This window comes from Bos javanicus, chromosome 28, assembly GCF_032452875.1.
Source record: "Bos javanicus breed banteng chromosome 28, ARS-OSU_banteng_1.0, whole genome shotgun sequence".
NCBI lineage: Eukaryota > Metazoa > Chordata > Mammalia > Artiodactyla > Bovidae > Bos > Bos javanicus.
In genome coordinates, this window is record NC_083895.1 from 26,233,186 (window position 1) to 26,258,632 (window position 25,447).

The following is a 25,447-nucleotide window of genomic DNA, read 5'->3' on the forward strand; positions in this document are numbered from 1 at the left end:
TCTTTAGAAAGTGAGAGATGAAGAAGAAAAGAAGAGAACCAGAAGAGGCAGCAAGAGAACTCAGGAGACAGGAACTCTGAGCTGATTCAGGAATGGGGACACTGGAATGGCTACCCTTTCCTCACAACCTGGCTTGCCACCATAAGGAAGACCTTGTCTAGGCTAATGGTGCTCTTGACGTGGACCTGCACAAAGTGAGTGTCCGATAACATCAGTGACTGGTAGCCATTGCCGCCTTAGTCCTTGGCATGGATGGCATAAACTGCATTATTAACAATTTGAGGGCCCAGTCTGGGTTTAACTTCCAGCTCACTCAATCCCGCCAACTCACAGCATCTTATGTATAAAAGATGAGTCCTATTTCTTTGAAATAAGTGCTTAGAATCTTGTAATCAATACAGATTCCCAAATGACAAGAAACATGGAACTCCTCCCTAGGTTCTTCTTCCATTGGGCTTTACTGTGCAGGCCATACAAATCTGTAAAGCAGCCATTAGTGAAGCCAAAGAATTTTCTTATTCTAGGAACTGAAATTATCTTAGATTCATTCCTGTTATGTAAATTAATGATAACCAACCAATATTTAAGCCTTATCTCTGCAACTTCCTTGTTTTTCCTGTCGAATCCATAGTCTCTCCGTGATTAGCTCCATCCTATGCATGTCAGCACGCCTTGGTTTCAGCTTTAGAACATTGTCAATATTTCACTTCTCAATACTGGAAAAAATGGTGGACAACCCTGAACTTAATTATTATTTAGTATTAATCATTGACACAGTGTGATCTTAGAGTAAAAAAAAATTTATTTAATAAAAACATCAAGTTATAATTTTTTAAAAAACAGGTGTGGTAGAGGCAACAATTTCTAATGTACTTCTCATTAAAAAAAAAAAAAAACAACTTGGAAAGAAATGAGAGATCCTCCCCCAAAGTTGGATACACTAAAATTGGTCACCATATAAGTAACTAAGCACCTTGAGACAATTCTGTTTTATAAAACATCTTCATACAAAAAAGGAAAATTGAGTAATGCCCCAAAACAAAGGGGCATATGAACATAAATAGGTGAAAATAGGGATACACCTTTTTTGTCATCAATTCAGCAAAATTTTTTCCCAAAAGAATAAAAATTATTATTTTCTTTAATATCAAAATCTACTCTAAAACACTAAAAACTGAAAATAAAAAGTGGGAGAGGAAGGGGAAATAACTAGGAGAGTAAGGGAAATTAGTTGGAAATAATAAATTTATAAGTAATAATTTAAAACACTAAGTATAAAGTTTTGTAAAACATCTCTGATAACAGAAAGCAAAAGTCAGGAAAAAAACACCAAAACAGCCTTTGGATCAGGGACCTCAAAATACAGAAGAGAATCATACTTTTCATAATCACAAGATTGTGCTTAAATGACAAAAACAAATCCATTTTCTTACCTAGTTTTTCAAATAAAACAGGATAAAAATCTACAAGATCAAATTAATCTTAAAAATCTAAACTTAAAAGTTTAAACCTCAGATTGAAAAGTTAATCCATCTTTAAAAGCTGGTAGAAGTGTATCAAACTCTACGTCTTACAGAGACACATGTATAATGCCTATAAATTTAGACTTTTTAGTTTTGGGTACACCTGTACTGAAAAAATAAATTCTATGTTAAATGTTGTAGAGTTATGTTTAACAAGGTTATACCAAAAAAATAAATAAAACCAAAAACTGGAACTCTGAATGAGTATATATATTTACATCATTTCTTACCCTTGGGATAAAAGTTATCATCACAGTGTAACCAGTCACTGATTTTATAGCATATCCAAATTATAAATAATAAGCAATAGTTAAAGGAGATCATCATGGTATGAAAAAAGCAAGGAAAACAGGGCTTTATTTTCTTTGGAAATCACCCAATAGATGACAAAGGCTTTCATGTTCTCCTGATGGAAGATCAATGATATAAAATAAATTAAGGAAGATATATTTAACACAATGTGGAACTACATTAAAACATATGACATTATTAACATTCTGTAATTTTAACAAGGCTACTAGAAAACTTGTATTTTTGTGACACTCTATGGATAATAATGTACTTAAGCAATATGATTTACCTGTCTTAGTGTGAGACCTTCATATAATTTTTTAAAGAGATGATCTATTTTTAAAATTATCTACGACATGACAAGAAATAATCTCCATTTTTAAATATAATACTTTGTCCCAGATGTATATTTTTTAAGGTTATCGAGGTGAGAGGAACCTGAAGGGATACCAGTTTTCCTAGATGTGTTCTAGGAAACATGCACTCTTGTTTCCGGGGTGAGAAATCAAGTCCCTTTGTTCCCCTTTCTCATTTCACAAACTATTCTTCTCCATCACCTTCATTATTTCACTTGTTGCATTGACCTAGTTCCTGTGAATTGTTTTCTCTCTCCTTTGTAGAATCAGGTCTTTTGAAATATGCCCATGGAAAACACAAGACACTTAGTTTTAATTGCTACAAATACATAAAGTACTCACATAGCACAATCAAATGTGACCGTATATAAAACGAAAAGGATATTAATTTTTCTGAGTTGAGATGATTAAGTAGCTTCCCCAAAGGAGGGTAACGGCTTAGTGAGGGCACACATCCCAGGAGAATCAGCTTATGTTTGGCTCTGGTTATAGCGACATTAAGACGTCGCCAATCTTTCAACAATTCACCAAGCTGAAAGAAAGATAATTTTCATTCTTTGAGTTTTCTTATTTGAGGTTTTTCTGAAAAAGAACAGTTTTTATTGAGCCATCTTCCTACTTTCAAAAACATATTCCAAAAAAGATTCATCAACACATTCAAAGTGCAGACAGTTGCGGAAAAAAAAAACACAAAAAAACTTGCCCATGATGCCAACCTCAAGTATTTTATTGTGGGTGTGATATCCATGGGGCTTCCCTAGTGGGTCAATGGTAAAGAATCTGCCTGCCAGTGCAGGAGATATGGGTTTGATCCCTAGGTTGGGAAGATACCCTGGAGAAGGAAATGGCAACCCACTCCGGTATTCTTGCCTGGGAAATCCCATGGACAGAAGAGCCTGGTGGGCTACAGTCCAGAGGGTCGAAAAAGAGTTAAAGACGACTTAGTGACTAAGCAACGACAACAATGATAATTTGCCATAATTTTAAATGATTAAATATGTATAATGAAAATGTATTTTAAAATTTTAAATATATTAAAAAATAAATTTTAGGGACTTCCTTGGCAATCCAGTGGTTAAGACTCTGCACTTCCGATGCAGGGGGCACAGGTTCAATCCCTGGTCAGGGAACTAAGATCCCACATGCCCTGCTGCTGCTGCTGCTGCTAAGTCGCTTCAGTCATGTCCGACTCTGTGCGACCCCATAGATGGCAGCCCACCAGGCTCCCCCGTCCCTGGGATTCTCCAGGCAAAAACACTGGAGTGGGTTGCCATTTCCTTCTCCAATGCATGAAAGTGAAAAGTGAAAGGGAAGTCGCTCAGTCGTGTCTGACTCTAGTGACCCCATGGACTGCAGCCTACCAGGCTCCTCCGTCCCTGGGATTCTCCAGGCAAAAACACTGGAGTGGGTTGCCATTTCCTTCTCCAATGCATGAAAGTGAAAAGTGAAAGGGAAGTCGCTCAGTCGTGTCTGACTCTAGTGACCCCATGGACTGCAGCCTACCAGGCTCCTCCGTCCATGGGATTTTCTAGGCAAAAGTACTGGAGTGGGGTGCCATTGCCTTCTCTGCCACATGCCCTACAGTGCAGCAAAAAAATAAAAACAAATAAAATTTTCAAACATTAAATACGTATCATAAAGAACTGAAGTTGTCTCCACTTATTGTAGTATTGTTTTTAAATGTAATAAAAACTCATAGAGGACTCAAAGGAGTGGTTAAATATACCACGATTCATATATACAGTGGAAAACTTTGCACCTTTAAGAATGAAATCTCTTTCTGTGTAATGACATGTAAAGATCTCCAAGCTCTATTATTAAGTGGAAAAGGCAAAGTCCAGAATAGTGTATATATTACCTTTTGTGCCCAAAGGAGGGAAACATGAATACTGATTCATGTGCTTACATATGCTTAAAGAAATTCTAGAAGGTTAGCAAAAACAAACAATCCAAAAAACCAAACATGTGAGGGTAAGAACTGAGTAGAAGAGTAACAGGGAAGAAGGGAGACTTTTTACTCTGTGTATTTTAAAAACTATATGCAGGTATCACATAGTCAAGAAAAATAAGTCAAGGAGAGATAAAAGCACAAAAAAAAATCAGCCTGGAATTATCTACAAATTTGAAAGTAAGCTAGGAAAGTTTATATGTTTAAAATGCGCCAAACATAATAACCAAAAGGTGGAAGCAACCCAAATGTCCACTAATGGATGAACTGATAAACAAAATGTGGTATATACATGCAATGGAATAACCATCAGACTTTAAAAGAAAATTCTGTTACATGCTACAATATGGATGAACCTTGAGACATTATGACAAGTGAAATAAGCCACTTACAAAAGGACAAATACTGTATGATACCACTTACGTGGAAAATTCATGAATTCATAAAGTTCTGTAAAATTCACAGAGATAGAAAGTGGTTGACAGGAAATGAACAGAGAGGGAATTAAGGAGTGGTTATTCATGGATATAGAATTTGTTTTGCAAAATGAAAAGGTTCTGGAGGTCAGCTGCACACACTGTCAATATACTTCATACCTGTGAATTGTACACTTAAAGACAGTTATGATGGCAAATTTTATGCTATGTGGTTTTTTAACATAATTTTAAAGAAGAGAGGTAAATAATGTCCCAAACAAATAGAAAATAAAAATCAGAAAGCAAAGCAGAAAATACAATCAACTCACAGTTCCATCTTCATTGCTTCTAACAAAAGATACTACAACGATACTTTTGTCTCTTCCTTGGTACCTGTCAACTGTATTAACTTCGACCATCCCAACAGAAGATTGTGCCAATAAGTCACTGATGACCTTTAACTGCTGCCTGTATGGTGCAATGATACCAATATCAGAGGGTTTACAACCAGCCTGTTTTAAACAGAAAAGAACACAATTTAAAATGAAAAAATCCTGACTTTTGCTATTTAAACTTTACTAAATTTATTAAATGTTTACATAATGCGACAACTGATGTTTATAATACATGTTCCTATGTATAACACATGTTCCTACAAGGAGGAAATAAATATTGAATTACTCTAAGGCTACATCTACATTTCCTGAGAGGAAATAATTTCCGCAAACGCTGCTCCCTGAATTTTAAGAAGTTCGTGGCAATATAAATGGTTTGTACGCCACCAGAGCAGTGATGCCACACCAAAAAAGTACAAAGAAATAAATTTTACTTTCTGCTTTCCCTTTTCACTGAAGTTTCCAATCTCCAATCATACTGACTTCTGCACTAAATTGACACAATCAGAATTATCCGATGTTACAGAAACTTATCCTCAGTGGAAACCCAAAATGCCATTACTGTATTAGATACAGTAATTACTGTCTTAGATAAATGTTGTCAAAATAAAAACATTCAGGCTTCAGTCCTCTTATCTTAATCAACAGAAGTTAATGCTAGATCTAAAGTTCCATGAATTCTAACATTCTATTACTCTGAACCTTAATATTAATTTGCCCTCAAAATTCAATTTTAAGTTACCTTAATAAAAACTGACGTCAGGAAAACAACGAATTTGGCTTCCATTATATTACTGACACCTCCCTTTTCAACTTGTTCTGGTGCTGGAACCTAAACAGAAAAATATGCATCCTGCTTGTGAAACAATTTCTGAAGTAAAGAGTACTGTCAGTATACAAGTGGCCACAGAGACAGTACTACCAGATATCGGCACAGATGAAAAATATCTTCCTCTTAAAGTTGAATGCAAAAGAATTGACTAAAATGAATGATATTAGTCACTCTTAGAAGGAAACCCATCTTAAACATGCTACATAAAGTTCATACTAAAATCTCTACGAAAGTCGACCATACACTGAGCTTCACATACATTACTGTGTTATCCCCCATTTTATAGGCATCAAAGGCCAGAAGAGATAAGTAACCTGCCCAAGCCTTACAATACACCATGGCACTAAGATTCAACTTAGATCTGGCTCCAATATCTGTGTTCTTTCCATTTTCTTGTTACTTTTTATATAAATAATAGAGCCATAAAGTTCCCCAGGTTCCACCACCCCTAGTAAAAATTTTAAAGGATTATTTTGCTCCTACGTCACCCCTACATCACCTTGATTAATTTTAATATAACTTATTTGGAATCCTGATGCCAAGAGACACGAAATGTGAGTAGCAAAAATAAAGAATCTAAAAATCACTGGTGAGGTTAATAATTATAACTTCTAACTAACAGATTAGAGTTGTGGTTTATAAAAGCAGTCATATCAACTATACCTCAATAAAAAATAAAATAAAAATTTTAATTACATAAAAATATAAAAGCAGTCATTTATGAGAATGATTCTTCATTCTGAAACACTAGAGCAACGTCCAAGACAATGAAAATTCCAGCATGGTACATCAATGGTAAGGCCCTATTTTTAATAACCGTTGACTCCACCCATCTTAATAACAAAATATATAATTATATTAAGAATGATATACATAGATCAAATTGATGCCTATATTTTGAACTTATGTTGAACTTATGTAAAGATTTCCAAATCAATAATGAGAAGCAGTATAGAAAACAAACTGTAGGAACACAGAGTCAAAACTTTATTCTTAGTTCCTAGAAATAAGAACCAAGTCATTTAAAGTCCTTGTGCAGATTTTTTAATGATAAATTCGTAAAGAGGTCTTTAGGTGCATATGTGGGATCTGGAGACACGTGGGAAATCTCTGTTACTTTTAGCTCAGTTTTGCTGTGGGCCTAAAACTGCTCTGGAACATAAAGTCTATTTTTTTTTTTTAAAGGTCCTGAAAAGAACATCAGTTTATCTTACCTTCTGTCCATTTGTAAACCCAAACTTTTGACAGTATCAATGCCAATTACTTTTCTAGGAAATGTAATTATACACTTGCGTTCACTTTCTAGCTTTCCTACTTCAAAACAATTTGACATCTATATCAATCACCAGAATAAACCTCCTCCCAAAGATAGTGAATCTGTAGAAAAAAAGATTCTTTTGTGTGAAAGCACAAGAAGCAGACTAGCTTTAACTCATAAGCTGTAATGAAGCAATCGCTATTGAAACGGAGGAATTTAAATGATAGGGCAAACGGAGAAAAACGCAGGAAATGTTAGTTTGTGTGTGTGTGTTTTACCTTGTGTGTATTAAGAAAACAGACAGGATTGTTTGGCTCGAATGCTGCAATCAGCCAAGGATTTTCTGAATAATCAGCATAAAACTCCAGTTCCAGCTTTACATCTTTAAAGTTAGGCAGGTTTATCACTGCATTGGCCACTTTATCTGATCCACACTCCAGCTTTCCTTCGTACGTCAGTTTATTACTTAAGGACATAATTTTACTAAGGGAATTACAAAAATAATTTTAGTTTGGTGATGAACACAAATATGAAAATCACTCATAGCTGACACTGTTACAAATACCTGTTCATTCTGTATTGCACAGTTAACTGTACAACTGCATTCTTATTCTGCTCCAGCCTCTTGAATAAGCTTTCACTCATGCCAAGAGCTCTGTCAACGAATCAAATTCAGGATTATCAGTCTACTGCAAGCGTCCCTTAAACAAGTATCTAGTTTAAAACTGAAACCTTAATGTCTACTTACCTTGCTTCACGGTTTAACACCAGGGGAGGAAGCTGCTGATGGTCCCCCACCAACACAAATCTCCGTGAAAAAAAAAGTGGCCCTAGGCAAACAGGCTGGCTAATTTGAGAGGCTTCATCCACTATACAAAAATCAAAAGTTTTACGAGAAAATATGGGATGGTTTATTCCCATACATGTTGTTGCAACTATAAGCTAAACACAAAGAAAAAAAAATAGATCAGGTATTTAATATGTCCAAGAAATAAACCTTGTTTTTCCCATGTTTGAAATTAAAAGATCAAAAAAGAGCTCTTTGTGCTCCCAAACAGAAATCCCCAATGTTTTTTAATTTAGAAACACTTACAACATGCAAACTTTTTTTTTCTATAAATTTTTAAAAATCAAGTTAATTTTCCAGACACAATAACAATGCTCAAGTTTAGATCTATCAAAATGGAAATCTGAACATTTCAAGAGGCAGTAAGTTAAGGATTTTTTTTTTTTTTTAAAATGTGAACTAGGACTTCACTTCTGGGAAGATGGAGTACTTTTCCCTCCCACAAAGTACAACTAAAAACCCCAGACATTATATATAAAACTATAAAGCCTCTGAAAGGTAGAGAAAAGGTAAATCAGCTGGAGAGCTTGGGACATGAGGAACAGCATAGTAGTTTGTTCCCTGGGTTTTCTTTTTGCCTCACATATCCCAGATTTCAGACATTTGGAACATTCTAAGTGAAAAATTCCAATCCCAAAAGATCACATACGATATATGAAACCAAGCAGGACTTTATGGGGCCCTCCTGGGCAAAAAAGCCTTTCTAGGTCCCTCATTTCTTATTTGTAGGATAAAAGCTTCAGCCTCCTAGATCTCCTCAGAGTTCCAAAGGGCAGACTGATAAGCCCCTTTTAACCATGCCTGAGTTCATGCTAATAAGGTGACATTCTGTGAGTCATTCAAGCAAATTATGGAACCCAAGGAGGAAGACATAGGAATTCCCAAAATGGGCACAGGAGATCTGAACTTGCAATTCAGAACTGAAGTAGGGGACAGTCTTGTGGGACTGCCCTTAACTTGTGGAGCCTCCACTAACTCTACATAGTTAGTGTCAGAAGTGTGAGTAGAGAGAAACAGTTTTCCTTTACCAGGATATTTTAAACTAGAAGATGGGAGCCCTGAAAAATAGACCAGAAACCTTGTTTCAGTTCAGAATCAAAGAGCAAACTATAAACTCATAAACTGGTCTTACGGTTTATATAAATGAATCTGCAAATTCAGTCAATGCAACTGGATTTCTCAAAGTGCCATTTCTCCCCTCATTCTGACAGCAAAAATTACTGTCAGTATGATTATACAATAATTGTACTTACTTGACTGTTGTAGAGTTCTTCTAGAAGAGCTAAAGATTTAATGGACTTTGATCTGCAAATTTCCTCCTCTGTAAATTTTTGGATATCTGGATGTACCTTCTGAATCTGGCCCAAGCGCAAAAATCCAATTTTAAACTTTGCTAACTTCAAAAGAATATTGTCAACAGCAGAGTGTGTATAGCTGGTCAACAAAACACTAAAACCACAGGCATAGAGAATTCTTACCTATTAATAAACAAAAGAATGGAAAAGATCATTACTTTTAGCTCCTGATAATTTTTAACATTTATATTTTTCAAAAAGAATTAGAAAACAACAGGAAGCATATCTAAGAGCCAAGCCAAGTAACTTTTCATTGCCTTTTTTTTTTGCTGACTGCACAGCTCGAGGAATCTTAGTTCCCCCACCAGGGATCGAACCTGGGACCTTGGCAGTGAAAGCATAGAGTCCTAAACAATGGACTGCCAAGGAATTCCCCAAAGTAACTTTTTAAAAAATTATAAAGCCAAAATGTCTTATGAAAGTAACATGGCATTATTATCATGTTATCAATGATATGTTACCAATATATTAATTATATCATGACAAAATTGAGTACATATAAACTTTAACTAGTGCCTGGCACAAAGTATCAATCAGTAAATATGTGGTGCCATCATCATCATTATTCTAAGACTGCTCAGAAATTTACTGACATGAAAAAAAAAATTCAATAAGAATCTGTATCAGGGACTTCCCTAGCGGTCCAGTGGCTAAGATTCTGTGCTCCCAATGCAGGCGGCCCGAGTTCGGTCCCTGGTCAGAGAACCAGATCCCACGTGCCACAACTAATGATCCTGAAGGCTGCAACTAACCTCTGGTGCAGCCAAACATATAAATAATTTTTTTTTTTAAAAGAATCTATTTCAACCTCCTCGTACAACTTGTCATTTTTTAAAGTGAAGAAAAACACAGAGATTTTAGACAATCTTAAATGCAAGGTATATACATGATGATTACAACTACTGGTTGTAATGGTATGGTAATGTATGGTAATAGTTATAATAGTTTAGTTTTTCTATTTCTCATGTCATTCTTAGTTTGAAACAAAGACATTTTGATTTGAAATTCAGCCCTTTTGACATCCGGTATCACGTTCTCTGAACTGAAGAGAAATGGATTTAAATACCCAGTTTCTAAGCAAAAGAGTAGTAATTCTTACGAGAGTACATATTGTAGTTGTTTTTCCTGTTCCCGGCATGCCCACGATGAGGGTGTAGTCTTTTGAAAGAAGTACCTTTTTCATGGCTTGCCTCTGAGGCTTATTCAAACCTACATTTAAATTTAAAAATAATAAGAATAAGAGTGTTGAATTTTCAATGAGCAACTTAACTATAAGAAAAGCAGCCTGTGTTCTAGTCTGTTCTTCAATAGTCTTCTCAAAGTAAGGAAATATCATGGTGATATTAAAAGTCACATGTAAACTACTTCTAAAGAGATGCTGTCTAAAAACCATAATTAGAAGTTTAATAAATTATTAAGATACTGGACTATAATATAGATTACATTATAAATAGAACCAAGAAAAATTAATGGACACAGGCATGTTGATTATAACATACCTTTCAGAATGCAGGCAACTGTGTCCTTTGCCTCATGTGGAAGAACAGAACTGAGGTAGGATATAAACTGTGGTTCACGAAAGTCAATAATTAAATCTCGAAGTTTTTGGCTGAAAAGCAAAAAAAAAAGTGCTTTTTATAATATTCCTCAGGAAAATGGAGTGATATTCAGATTCATTTATTGTTACAAACCTGGCACGAGTATTTTCCATCAGTTTAGAAAGATTTCCTAATGGGGTATCTATATCACAATTTTTTTCTTCCTGGTCCAATCTGAACAAAGTTGATTCTGGGAGTCCTGACAAGTTCCTGAAACAGCAAAACATATGTATGTGAATATTTTTCATTTAACATAGTCAGTGGGTCGGTATAAGAAATGTGTTGCTGTCTGATGATACAGAAGATAAGAATTTTCCTGCCAGTGCAAGGGACATGGGTTTGATCCCTGGTCTGGGAAGATTCCACATATTGCAGAACAAATAAGCCCACGCGCCACAACTACTGAGACTGTGCTCTCGAGTTCACTTGTAGAGCCCGGGAGCTCCAACTACTGAGCCCGAATGCCGCAACTACTGAAGCCTTTGCACCTAGAACCCGTGCCCCGAAACAAGAGAAGCCACCACAGTGAGAAGCCCACACAGTGCAACTAGGGAGTAGCCCCATTCTCCACAACCAGACAAAGTCCACGCACAGCAATGAAGACCCCAGTGCAACCAAAAATAAAAAGAAGTAAAAAGTAAATGGGCCAGAATAACTATGAAAATGGCTACCAGCCCCTAATACATACTTGCCAACCAAAGACAGGCTAAGGCCCTGGACTGGTGAGCAAACAGAATAGGGGAAGGCAAAAGGCAGTGGCTGGGACTCTGAGCTCCCACCGTAGGGGGCTCAGGTTCAATCCCTGGTTGGAGAACCAGATCCTACATGCCACAACTAGGACTTCATATGCCACAAGTAAAACTCTCGCTTGCTGCATCTAAGACCTGGAGCAGCCAAATAAATAAATTAAATAATAATAATAAAAAAGGCAGTTAATAATCCAAAACCTGCAACATCTGCTGACAACTCACTTGGCCTTCCTTGAACTTCAACGTGGGCTCACCACCCCCAGCAGGATCCTGAGCATATGGCCCCTGCCTCCTCAGGCCTGGAGTACATGTCTCTTTCCCACAGGCTTCTCCCACTCCTCTGTCAGGCTAACCTGTGATGTTCCCGAGGTCCCTTCCATGGTCCTCTGTACCGTTCTTTCTTGTCATTTCCCCACTGGTCCCGTGCCTCCATCTGAATCCCAAATCTACATCACCAGGCCTGACCTAACATTCCTCTCCTATCCCATTTCTCACCCAAGCTTCAGTTTTGAATGTCCAGCAAGCAGCAAGATTTTTCCACTGAGCTAAAACTCAGGCAGTCAAAGTTTGCAAAACTGAACAACTCTTTATCCCTGCTGAAGCCTTATCCTCTTCTTGTGGACCTGACCTTAGGTAATGGCTCTTGCATCTACATGACTGTCTTGATCCTTCCCTGTCCCACCCTGCAGATCCAATCAGGATCTCAGTGTCAGACAATTTTACTTTCCAAATACTTCTCAAAGGCATTCGACCTTCTCTGTCAAAACTACCTTGCCCTCAATCACCTCAAGCCTCGGCCACTATAGCAGGCACCTGGTTCCTCTGCTTTCAGTGTTGCCGCCTCTGATTAACTCTATTCTCCACAGTGCATTCACAGAAAAAATGCAAATCTGATTATCATTCTTTTGTTCACTTAACAGGGTATATAAACCCTTCTATGACCTGACCTCTCCAATAACTCCTTTATCTTTTACATTCCAGAAAGTAATTACTACCTACACTTTGCAGAACCCCCCACCTCACACCATCAGGCCTTCCCACACCCCGTCCCCTGTGTCTGGTATACTCGTCCCACACTGCTTCACAGGGCTAACATTCCCCCACGGGATGAAGATCTAGAACCCCTTTTCACTCGCCTTCCCCGAGCCTCCTAAAACTGGGTTAAATGCCTCTCCTGTTTCCCATTAATTCCAACACTTGTCATATTAGACTGAAATATATATTTATTTGTTACCCACAAGACTACAAATTCTTCAAGAGTTTGCAAAGTATCTAACACATGTTAGGTACTAAATAAATACCTCACAGGACTGACTGAAGGGACTCCTAAGAAACAGCAGAAATATCACAGCTTATACTCCAATATCATGAAACCCGGGCTAGGGCTGGTTACTGCTTAACCAGGATTACTGATTACTGGAGAGCAAGCCTGGATATTTCCACTGCAGTTACTCTCTGGATCCCAATTACTGATCTCCATCCACTGAGAAATGTGACGCATGCCTGCACTTAAATGCAAGGAAGGCTGGGGGTCCAGGAAGAGGAGAATATGGATATTAACGAACATAGATATTAGCTTCTATCACAAATTTTCATACCAACTATTCTACTATTTACTTAATACTTTTCTTTAAATTAATTTACTTTGTGTTAATTTATACTTTATATCACAACTATAAATGGAAAAAAGCAATTTGAACAAAATAGTGAGCGCCCAGAGGGCTGAGGAGGAGAAATAAGCGTTACAGCCAACACAGGACATCTGTCCCGCCTGCTACACATGTGGTTGTGAGAATTATTTAGATAAGATTACATCCCATATGGGGCTCCCCAGGTGGCTCAGTGGTAAAGAATCCACCTGCCAATGCAGGAGATGCAGGAGATGTGAGTTCAGTCCCTGGGCTGAGAAGCTACCCTGGAGAAGGAAATGGCAACCTACTTCAGAATTCTTACATGGAAAATCCCATGGACAGAGAAGCCTGGTGGGCTATAGTCCCTGGGGTCACAAAGAGTCGGACACAACTTAGCAACTGAGCACACACCCACACACACATGTCCACATTACTACTAGGGAACATAATGTACTAAACAAAACTTCAGCAGTTGGATAACTGCTAAATGCCAATGAACTATATAGGCTTCCCAGGTGGCACTAGTGGTAAAAAACCTGCCTGCCAAAGTAGGAGACATAAGAGACTCAGGTTCAATCGATGGGTTAGGAAGATCCCCTGGAGGAGGGCATGGCAACCCACCCCAGTATTCTTGCTTGGAGAATCATCATGGTTAGAGGGGCCTGGCATGCTACATCTAGAGGGTTGCAAAGAGTCGGACACGACTGAAGTGACTAAGCACGCACACACTGAACTGCATGTTTAAAATGGTTAATGGTTAATTTTATGATATGTGAATTTTATCTAAATTTTTTTTTAAAGTCATGAAGCACTGGTACAAGCTACTATATGAAGATGAACCTCAGAAACAGTATGTTAAGTAAAAAAAGCCAGTCACAAAAGACCACTTAAGTGTATGAATCAGAAAAGGCAAATCTATAAATATAGAAAGGGAACTGGTAGTTGCCAGGGGTTGGGGGAGTGACTACAGGGTATAGGGAGTCTTCCAGGGGCAATGAAAATGCTCTAAAATGGATTTTGGTGCTAACTGCATAGCTGGGTGAATATACTAAGCACCATTGAATTGTATGCTTTAAATGTATGAACTGTATGGTATATGTTTACTTATCAATAAAGCTTTACCCTCCCCACCCAAAAAGGGAACATTTCATCACCTGTCTAATGAACAGGTTACTGTTGTTGAGTTAATCTCCTTCACGTATCCCCTAGACAAGGCAAACAATGTTCTCTCTTCTCCACTTAAAATAATTCTGTCACCTGCCATTAGATTTGTGATAGGTATGGCTCCATTTTTACGCTGGAAATTATGTAAATACTGTCCATCACAAACTGTTTTTACATGTTCTATTCTAATCAGGCTCCCAATGCAGCTGCCACTCTCTTCCCTATGAAAGAGAAAGAAAAAGAGAAATTAATTTTAAAATACGCTCGCGGAGGACTTCCCTGGTGGTGCAATGGCAAAGACTTCAAGCTCCCAATGCAGGGGACCTGGGTTTGATCCCTGGTCAGGGCACTAGACCCCACATGCCGCAACGAAAGATTCCTCATGCCACAATGAAGTCGGAAGGTCTCATGTGCTGCCAAATAAATAAATAAATACTTATTTAAAAAATAATAATCTCTCGGGACTCCCCTGGTGGTCCAGTGGTTAATACTCACACTCCCGCTGTGGTGAGTATGGGTTTGATCCTTGGTTAGGGAACTAAGACCTCACAAGCCGCGCGGCAAGGCAAAAAACAAAACAAAAACCTCTCATCACCAGATCTCTAAGCAGGTGCTAGAGAGCTCCCCTCTTTTTTTGAGGGGGGAAGAATCCCCCTCACTGTACCCACAGGGAGGATTTCTGAACAACATGCTTATCAGCACTTTGATTCTTGACTGACACCCCCACCTCCTGTTCTGACACATGTTAACACTACAGAAGACAAATCATAATAATCTAACTCTGAACCTGAAGTGAAGGAAGCAGTAACATCAGTTCAGTTCAGTCGCTCAATCGTGTCTGACTCTTTGCAACCCCATGAATCGCAGCATGCCAGGCCTCCCTGTCCATCACCAAGTATTTACTAGAGAATTTATAATTATTCTTACTAAAACAATGGCAAGCACACTGACAATTCCACTGTGTCTCAGAAGTCAGCATTAAGCATTTACAGTCTCTCGGGCACTGCTATAATACTACACTGCAGAAGTCTGCTGGCGCACATATTTGACATATTTACTATACTTATGTAGTCTATTGAAAATGACTTCAACTTTCTTCACTTGTGATGGCACGTTGTGTTAAAGTCTAGTATTAAAGAAATAACGTTCTTAGGTCTCAAGCCACATTATTATCAAGATTTACTCTGAAAAGAAAAGAATGGGTCAAAAACAACTTAAATATTACTGAAGAAAAATACTATGCAAAATGCACAAAATTATAACTTTATAACTAACTTGTAAAAAAAAAAAAGACCTCACAAAATACAATATTGACATGCTTTAGAGAATTTGAATCTCTATGAAAACTTACTAAAAAACTTTTAAAATACTGTAGTATTTAAAATATTCAGTAAAACTTCATTAATTTCTACTGTGTCAATATGCTAAAATTCACCTTATGATATACTCAAGTTTTTCACTCTTTTCATTGATGAAAAAGGATGTAACTTTACTAATAATTTTTAAAATAAGATTTCTTGAGGTATATTTAATCTACTAAAAATAACAATGGTTTTCTTCTTAGAAAAAAATTCATTGACAGCCATCTGGAGTTGGCATGAATATATGAAACTTCATGCCTTTAACATGGTCCTTAACCTGTATTTGTTATGAATCACAAATCTCATCCCACTGGCTAATCCACATTACTTAAGTTTTACTGTATTAAATGGACCACTTACATTTCTGAAGCAGGCATTAACCATATATGTTGGTAATTTCTTTTATTATCCTTTGATTGAGACTCCAGGGTTAACATTAGACACCAAAGGCTAAAATACTCTAAGTGTATAGGCTTGAGATGCTGGGTTTCTTCTTTTATTTTGGGCCACATGCTGGTCGGGACTGAACTGTCTTCCATCTGTTGTTCAACCGCCCTAAAGATAAAGCTCCAAGTCAGAGATGCATATAAAACATTTCACTGGCTATGAAATGAGATATTTCTAAAATAAGTACACATATGTGACAATCATCATACTTTACAACCACAGCACCCACTTTTTTAAAAAAAGTCATTTCAGGGGCAAATATGCTATAGGATAGCATAGAAAACATGGAGAGTAAAACAAGGTGTCAAAAAAATGTGCCTGTACTATAGTCCCAAATTTCCCAAGTTCATGGTTTTTGCCATTAAGAGATCTTTTGATCCAATACAGTTGACTCTTGAACAACATGAATTGAACTCTATGGATCCACTTACACATGGATTTTTTTCAATAGTAAATAGCACTACACGATCCAAGATTGGCTGAATACAAGAATGTGGACAAACCTTGTATTCAATCCTGGCTCACCACGCAGTTGTATGTGGAGAGCCAGCTATGAGATATACTCAGATTTTCGACTGCAGAGAGGATTGGCGCCCCCAACTCCAGCATTGTTTAAGGGTCAACCGTACTTTTAAAAGTCCTTTATATGAATTTTCAGGCTGAATTAGAAGTTTGGTTCTGATTTGATCTTGTTTCCTAGTCTGAATTTGCATCTAACCACTTTCTTGCGTCCTCCAAGACTCTCACTGGCCTATGATAGTATGTACGTGTGTTAGTCACTTAATTGTGTCCAACTGTTTGTGACCTCATGGACTTGCAGCCCGCCAGGTTCCTCTGTCTCTGGGATTCTCCAGGTAAGAACACTGGAGTGGGTAGCCATTCCCTTCTCCAGGGGATCTTCCTGACCCAGGGTTCAAACCTGGGTCTCCTGCACTGCAGACAGATTCTTTACCATCTGAGCCATCAGGGAAGCTCAATGAAGGTATAAATACATATAACTGCTCATAAGACAGCTAATAAACTTGCCATATGTAGAAAAATATACAAGTATAAACAAGACAATCTACTGGATTATATCAAGACAGATCTACTGGATTATATTGTCTAAAAAAATCAATTTCCCAGTTTTGAACTACAAAAGGTTTGAAATTAAAACATCAACTAAAAAATGGAAGATTTCTTGAAATAACATTTAAGAAAAGTTACAATGCCTATACTACATCTTTAACTATATCCTATAAGTTCTACAATTATTTCATTTCCTCAGAAACTGTATGCCGCAAGATTAAAATATCCACTTTTGGAAAAAGTTTTAAAAGCATTCTATTTTTCTCCAAAGAAATAGGCTTGTTATGTAATATGAACTAACTATGCTTTTTTCTCTTTCCTATTCCCTTCGTTTTAAATAACCAAAATGAAGTCATCAATGCCAGACCAGCCAAAAATGTTAAATCATTCTGAGTTGAGTGCTTACTTAACTGGAATTAATACTTTCAGAAGACAGTGTTTACCTTCTATAGAGAGCACAGTTGCCCATCTGTGAACAGTATTTACAGGTTTGCTGTTCCTCAATTATTTGTGGCAAAGGAGCAAGCTCTGTCTTCTCTCCAGTAGATTTGTTAATACGGTGAAACAAGGAGAATGCCATCTGATTTCTTAGCCTTAATAATTCTGTGGGGGAAAAAACGGATGGGTGTTTTCTAAGAATTAATTAAAATTTATTACATATCTTTTCCATTACATGTAAGCAAAACTTTCAGATTCAAAAACATAAAAAGGAAGGAGCAACATTCATGTATCCCACTACACCAGAATAATAACCACTGTTAACATTTTGGTATATTTCTTTCAATTATGGTTCACTTGATTAAGTTTTTAACGTTTTTAAACAACCTAGGGAAAATACAGCTATCTAGAGTGTCTCATTAGGTGCCTTTGGTGCGTTAGGTATCTTTGGCCACCTAATGGGAAGAGCTGACTCATTTGAAAAGACCCTGATGCTGGGAAAGATTGAGGGCAGGAGGAGAAGGGGACGACAGAGGATAAGATGGTTGGATGGCATCACTGACTCAATGGACATGGGTTTGGGTGGACTCCAGGAGGAGTTGGTGATGGACAGGGAGGCCTGGTGTGCTGCGGTTCGCGGGGTCGCAAAGAGTGAGACACGACTGAATGACTGAACTGAACTGAGTGTCTCAAATATAAGATAGGAAGTTTAAAATAAAGTTTTGTATAGGAAGATTTTTTAAATTTTATTTTATTAAGGGATAATTGATTCATACTGTTGGGATAATTGATTCATAATGTTGTGCTAATTTCCACTGTACAGCAAAATGATTCAGTTATATATATATATTTTTTTTCATACTCTTTTCCATTATGGTTTATCACAGGATATCGAATATAGTTCCCTGTGCTATTCAATAGGACCTTATTGTTTATCCATCGTATACATAACAGTTTGCATCTGCTAATCCCAAACTAAATGTCCATCGACAGAGGAATGGATAAAGATGTGGTACATATAAACAACAAAATACTACTCAGCCATAAAAAAGAATTAAATAATGCCATTTGCAGCAACGTGGACCCAGAGATTATCATACTAAGTGAAGTAAGTCAGAAAGAAAGACAAATACCATATGATATCACTTATATGTGGAATCTAAAATATGACACAAAAAAACTTATATAATAAAAAAGTTAATAATGTTTTCAATTATATAGTACACTGTCAAAATTCTTTTTTTTTTGAAAAGTACCACAACTTATAAATTACAAAATGTTTTAGGCCTAGCAAGCACAGTGATTGATTGTCAGGTATAAATGGTCAGCAAAAGTTAAAGGGAAAAAACAATGAAAAAACAAAACCCTGAGAAGTAAAATTGAAAGAAAACAGCTTAACCTCTTTTATCAAGATGTTTGGCAGGCACAGGGTACATCTGGCCAGTCTTTAGGTAGAGGAGCAGGCCGGCCTCGGGGTCAGCCCTCCTCTCTTGGCTTAGCAGTGTATACATAACAAGCTGTGAAAACAAAGTACATTTTGTCAAGTAAAACTTTAATTTTTTCTATATTTCCATATATGTTTTACAGTCAATATATATTAAAAATTTTTTTTTTGGCCCTACCTCATGACCGTAGGATCCTAGTTCCCCCATCAGGGATCAAACTCAGGCCCTGGGCAGTGAAACCAGAGTCCCACCCACTGGACCACCAGGGAATTCTGAATACATATTATAATTTCAAAATCAAAAGGTCAATTAAATTATTTCCATTTTGAAAATAACACGATCTGAATTCAGTACAGGTAATACAATAAATTCAATGCCAACTATTTAATTTCCACAAAACAAACGTAGTATATATTTCTCACTTTACAGACAAAAATAAATATTTAGAATTTTTCTTAGATAGTAAATGTTTAGGTTTCCAATAAACGTAAGAGAGAAATTAAGAGATGTTTTACATTTTGAAGTTAACAGTCGTTAGACACTATTTTCCCTGTTTAAAATAAGTAAATGAATTAAACACTATAAAATGCATATTATTTATGTCGTAGTAACTGTGATAACCAAACGAGACTAACTCTACAGAGTTTACTGCTTTTTCCAGAACAGAAGGTGGCATTAAGTGCATTAGGTTTACGTGGCGCTCTTCAGAGAAACCATCTAAGACAAGTTAGATGTAGTTCTTTAGTTCATGAAAACACCTTAGCAGTAACATTTAAACCTATGTAACATGCTTTGGGAGGCCTTCTTACAGGCACTCTGCTTGTGTTGCCTGTTACAGCACGTGCTGTGCTTAGGTGCTCAGTTGTATCCCCATGGACTATAGCCCACCATGGACTTTGTGACCACATGGACTATAGCCCATCAGGCTCCTCTTTTCAGGGGATTCTCCAGGCAAGAATACTGGAGTGGCTTGCCATGCCCTCTTCCAGGGGACCCTCCCAACCCACGGATTGAACCCAGGTTTCCAGTAGATGAATTCTTTACCATCCGAGTCACTAGGGAAGCCCAAGAATATGGTATAGGTATCCAAAGATACAGCATAGGTAACCAAATAAAATTTTTAAAAATTAAAATGAACTCATAAATGACAAGGTTTATGAGTCTTGGGGCTGTGGACCAAGAGAGTCAATCCAAATTAATGGTCCTTCCATGTTAATTTTTCCCTACACAGGAACTGAGGCAGAAGGAAGAGGACTCTGCTTCTGGGATTTATTAAAAGGGAAAAATATCTGAATGACATTCCCTTCATATAATGATCAAAGGAAGCGGGAATGAAATTTTACAACATTATTATAGTTCAATTATATCACAGGTTTAATTCAACTATTTCACAAGTTAAATAGGTTTTTGTGAGCTGGTTTAGACATCACAGCTCCATATAATATTTTTCCTTTAGAAAATACGTTTCAAATGCCAAATTTCTAACTTAGAAATGAATTTTTAGAATATAATCCCACTTAAAAAATAAAAATCCTCCTTAAATGAAGTTAGTCTATAACATAAGCTTTTTCTGCATTACCAAAGTGGAGAAAGTCAAACCCCATAAGATGAGAAATCTATCTTTCCTCACCCACAATACCTATATATATATCAATGATTTACAATAATTCTCTGTCTGCTTGCTTCTTACACCCTGAATATGCAATATACACACCAGTATATTTGTTTGAGCCTTGTTCAAATCAATTTTCTCATTTTAAAAATACAACAAATACAACTATATTCTTAGAAGTTCTTCCTGCAACTTCTCATCTTGCAAAGATAAAAGTTCCAACTAAACAGAATTAAATACAATAATATTGTTTGTCTTGAAGGCACTTTAATTTAGAGCAGTGGCCTTAGAAAAAAGGTCTTGGAATCTAGACCACTTTAGACACTGAAATGCCTTTATATTTCTCTTCTGTTAGCATTCAAAAGTGAGTTCAATCAAACATGTCCTTAAACAAGTGAAAACTTTCAGCCTCTATTATATATAGAACACATTTCTTCAAATCTTTGACTTCCAAAACAACTTTTCTTGTATCGTGACATGATTTTCCTTTCTCAAGAGGGCTTTAATCTAACCAAGTCTTTGTTCATAATTTCAGCTATATCTGTTTTACTAAAGTGAAATATTTGAGTCTTCTAATAGGGGAAATTTAATTTTTCTACCTTTGGTATTTGTTACATAAGTAAGAATGACAAGAAAGACTTAATAAGAGAAAAATCTCTTTAATCCCTGATTATACAATTCAGTAGGCTCTTAGTTCCCCAACCATGTATTGAACTCAAGGCCCCAGCATTGAAGTGTGGGTCTTAACACTGGATCACCAGGGAAGCTTCTATCTGCTTATTTAAAAGTGTCTGCTGCTGCTGCTGCTAAGTCGCTTCAGTCGTGTTCGACTCTGTGCGACCCCATAAACAGCAGCCCACCAGGCTCCCCCGTCCCTGGGATTCTCCAGGCAAGAACAGTGGAGTGGGTTGCCATTTCCTCTCCAATGCATGAAAGTGAAAAGTGAAAGTGAAGTCGCTCAGTCGTGTCCAACTCTTAGCAACCCCATGGACTGCAGGCTACCAGGCTCTTCTGTCCATGAGATTTTCTAGGCAAGAGTACTGAAGGCAGGTGCCATCTAGGACATACCATAGACTGCTAATGTGGAGGTTGGCAGAGGGATCAGAAATAATTAGAAAAAAACACATAACTTTATGTTAATTATTTTGATTTGTTAACTCACTATAATTAATATAATATTTCAGGCAATTGTGAAGGCCAACAGAAGACTGTTATATTTACCAAAGAGAAGATGATTTTTAAAAAACGTGAATTTAACATAATGGTAAGATTCAGTTAGTTCTATATTTCATTTAAATAAAAATCAGTTTAATCAGATTAAAAGTCAAAAATGAATGAATTTACACTGCTGTTTCCTAAAGAGTATCCTATGTAGATGTTACATGAAAATAATAACTCTGTGGTAAATTACATTTAGGAAACACTGGGTTAAATTAAAAATTACCTGAACTAAATCAAAATATATAAAGCAGACTACTTTTTAAACATTTAAAAAATTTAAACATATTACACATTCAGACAATTTTCTTATTATACCTGACTACGGTGTTCAATAGAATTTGATTCTTTGCCAGTTTTAAGTTCCAATGGCATTATCTTATATTTCGTTTTACATCCTCGATGTATTTTCACACCAACTGTAACATCGATTTTGCCCTTCAATCCAAACCTAGGGGACCAAATGCTTTCTTCAATATCCAGCGAGTTTGTAACTTCAATATTACATGTTGAATTACTGTTACTACCATCACTTGGCCTAAAAAAAAAAAAAAAAACAGAAAAAAATTTAAATAGAAACATTTAATTAAAATATTTTATTTAAAAAATAATAATAAAATATTTTATTTAATTTAATTAGAACACTTTGCTCATTTCTTTTATGCTAGCATTGACTCTCTACTGCACACAGGGAATGTGAGGATGGGAACGAGTCTATAGAGCTTTATGGCAGTGATTCCCAAAGCATGCTTCCTGAATGAGTAGCATCGGCATCACCCAGGGAATCTGTCATAAATGCAAATTTTCAGGCCCCATTCCAGACCAACTTGTTCAGAAATTGTATAGGTGAGACCCAGCAATTTAACAAACTCCAAGTGATTCTGATGCACAGTCAAGTTTGAATCCTACAGTGTCTAACTCATATAATTTAAATATTCTTAATATTTATCATCTGTCCATTCAGTTCATTCCTATGACAATCTTCCTAATTCAGGGCTTTATTTCCTCAGGTCAATATTATTGCAAAAAGCTCACTACTTAGATTGCTGGAGCCACTATGACAATTTGTATATTTTGATATACAATTATTACACAGATTAATATATAATGGCTTGCATGCGGTTGTACCCTAGGTAACAACAGACCTATGTCTTCATGTAATACTCTATTAAACTGAATAAGGATGAGCTGTTTTTCCTATTATCTATGCAATCTGGGGCTTGATCATCCAACACATCATCCCTACCCCACTATCCCCATGACAATCCTTGGAGAAGCTTGGGTGCTCCTATACTCATTATATCCTTTACTTAATCATTAAATGAATACACCTTCGCCACTATCAATATTTAAAACTAATATCCAATTTTTTTTAGTATTACAAAAGAGGTTCTGATTTTAATATCTTAACTGTTAAATAAGGCAAGAGCACAGGAAGGAGGGAAAAAATGAATTTATGAATGTCAAAGGAATCAGAAGAGATGAAAATAACTTTTAATGCCTCCTGTACTCTTATCTAACATTTATTCATTTTCAGAGCAGGAAATGATTCTGCAGAAATAAAGCCAGATAAGAGCAATCTTTTATTAATCCTATTTTATACTCAAAGCTGTATAAAATACTAAGTCTAATGGAATTAGATTTAGTAAAATGGACATGAGTTTGAATAAACTCTGGGAATTGGTGATGGACAGGGAGGCCTGGCATGCTGCTGTCCACGGGGTCACAAAGAGTCGGACACGACTGAGCGATTGAACTGAACTGAATACTAAACCTAATGGAAATGAAATGGATAAATGAAAAGGATAAAGTTTCTAGTAATAAAACATTTTATATCATATAAAAATCAAGATTTAAAAAGTATAAGAATTCTGCTCTCAAAATACATGATTTAGTTGACTTGTTTTACTAATTTCATAGGTGTTTTTTTATTTGCTTGCTTTTTGGTCGTCCCATGCTGCATGTGGGATCTTAGTTCCGCGTGCCAGGGGTCAAACCCATGCTGCCTGCGGTGGGAGTAAAGACTCTTAACCACTGAATCACCAGGGAAGTCCCAAGCAACTATTTCTTAATAAATCAGAAAATATTCCAAGAAAAAGAGTTCTATCTTCAATAATTTTTTACAAACTGTTTCAGAATGCTTCAAATATAATCTCCAAGAAAACTTGTATAGTTGTGCAATCTCAGAAGAGGACAATCAAAGAATTCGGGGAAGCCACAACTTTTCAGAAATTCCTTAAATATTAATCTGTTTTTTTCTCACTAGAAGTTATCTGATCATGACACACTTAAATATATGTCTCTAAAATAAAACAAACTTTATTAAATATCAAATGTCATATGCAACCCTATGGACTATAACCCACCAGGTTCCTCTGTCCATGGGATTTCCCAGGCAAGAATATTGGAGTGGGTTGTCATTTTCTTCTCCAGGAGGTCTTCCTCACCCAGGGATTGCACCCACATCTCCTGCACTGGAGGGTGGTTTCTTTACCACCCAGCCTCCTGAGAAGCCCATATATTTAACAGAAGACAGATAATGAAACTTTTAATGTTGCTATACTAAAATTCACTCCTCTAGAAAAAGAAGCAATATGGTTTTAGACTTAGATCTGTAGAACAAATGACAGTACTTTATATGTAACTACTCTCCTTTTCATCAACATAATGTTGTAAAACTCCTTTGAGAACCACCTGGCAGAGAATATAATGTCATGAAGATAAAGAAGAAAGGTTATCTCTTTAAATAGCTTTTAAGGGTCTCGTTCTCTGCTCTAAAGCCTAAAGACTTTTTTTTTTTTTTTTTTTTTAAAGACTAGCTATAAACTGCTGGGGAAATGATGCAAATTAAAGTACAGAGAAGTGCCTGCTTCATAGACAGACACATGAAACCCTATCAGAAATAACTGAAACAAAGAAGAGTCTCATACCAAGACACAGAGATCAGAATACCAAGCTGGGAATCAAGAAATTCCTTATTCTGGACTTTGTTCTACCACCGTTTTTTCACAGAAAACCATGTCACACCACCTCACTTTCCTTACTGGAAATCTAAGGCTTAATCACAAAATCCCTTTCAGATCAAAGATGATTCGGAATCCCAAACTTTCCTAAACTTCCAGGACACACTGTTTCTAAGCTACCAAATCCCTCGAGGGTCCACCCTAAGCCTCCTTTGATGAATTCTACTCTTTCCTTGTGTCCTTTTTTTTTATTACTATTATTTTTATCTGGCTTCACCGGGTCTTAGTCGTAGCACGTGGGATCTAGTTCCCTGACGAGGGATCGAACCCAGGCCCCCTGCATTAGGAGCTCAGAGTCTTAGCCACTGGACCACCAGGGAAGTCCTCTCCCTGTGTCCTCTTACATGGTTACCTCCCACGGTTCTATGCCTCTTTGCTGCCTTCTGCAGATGGCTGTTCTCTCTCAGAAACCCCCCTCCACTTCTACGTTTTCAACTACCACCAATACACTGAGTTCTTGGAGGGCTTTAGT

General features: G+C 36.8%; 1 protein-coding gene across 2 annotated transcripts in view; it reads right to left on the reverse strand.

Moving 5' to 3' along the window:
• Positions 1-784: 784 nt before the first annotated feature.
• DNA2 (DNA replication helicase/nuclease 2) overlaps positions 785-25,447 on the reverse strand; it is a 38,914-nt gene continuing 14,251 nt past the window's right edge. Inside the window, exons 6-21 of one of the 2 annotated variants that reach the window (XM_061405157.1) lie at positions 22,271-22,490; positions 19,077-19,194; positions 17,683-17,842; positions 16,085-16,279; positions 14,354-14,584; positions 10,913-11,029; positions 10,721-10,830; positions 10,321-10,430; positions 9,120-9,344; positions 7,768-7,961; positions 7,585-7,674; positions 7,298-7,502; positions 5,672-5,761; positions 4,864-5,046; positions 2,556-2,702; positions 785-1,948 (exon numbers count right to left, since the gene is read on the reverse strand). In XM_061405157.1, the coding sequence (XP_061261141.1) occupies positions 1,880-1,948; positions 2,556-2,702; positions 4,864-5,046; positions 5,672-5,761; positions 7,298-7,502; positions 7,585-7,674; positions 7,768-7,961; positions 9,120-9,344; positions 10,321-10,430; positions 10,721-10,830; positions 10,913-11,029; positions 14,354-14,584; positions 16,085-16,279; positions 17,683-17,842; positions 19,077-19,194; positions 22,271-22,490 (2,464 nt within the window). In that variant the 3' untranslated portion in view covers positions 785-1,879. Of the gene's footprint in view, positions 1,949-2,555; positions 2,703-4,863; positions 5,047-5,671; positions 5,762-7,297; positions 7,503-7,584; positions 7,675-7,767; positions 7,962-9,119; positions 9,345-10,320; positions 10,431-10,720; positions 10,831-10,912; positions 11,030-14,353; positions 14,585-16,084; positions 16,280-17,682; positions 17,843-19,076; positions 19,195-22,270; positions 22,491-25,447 lie in introns of those variants that run through there. The other variant, XM_061405156.1, reaches the window with a different exon arrangement.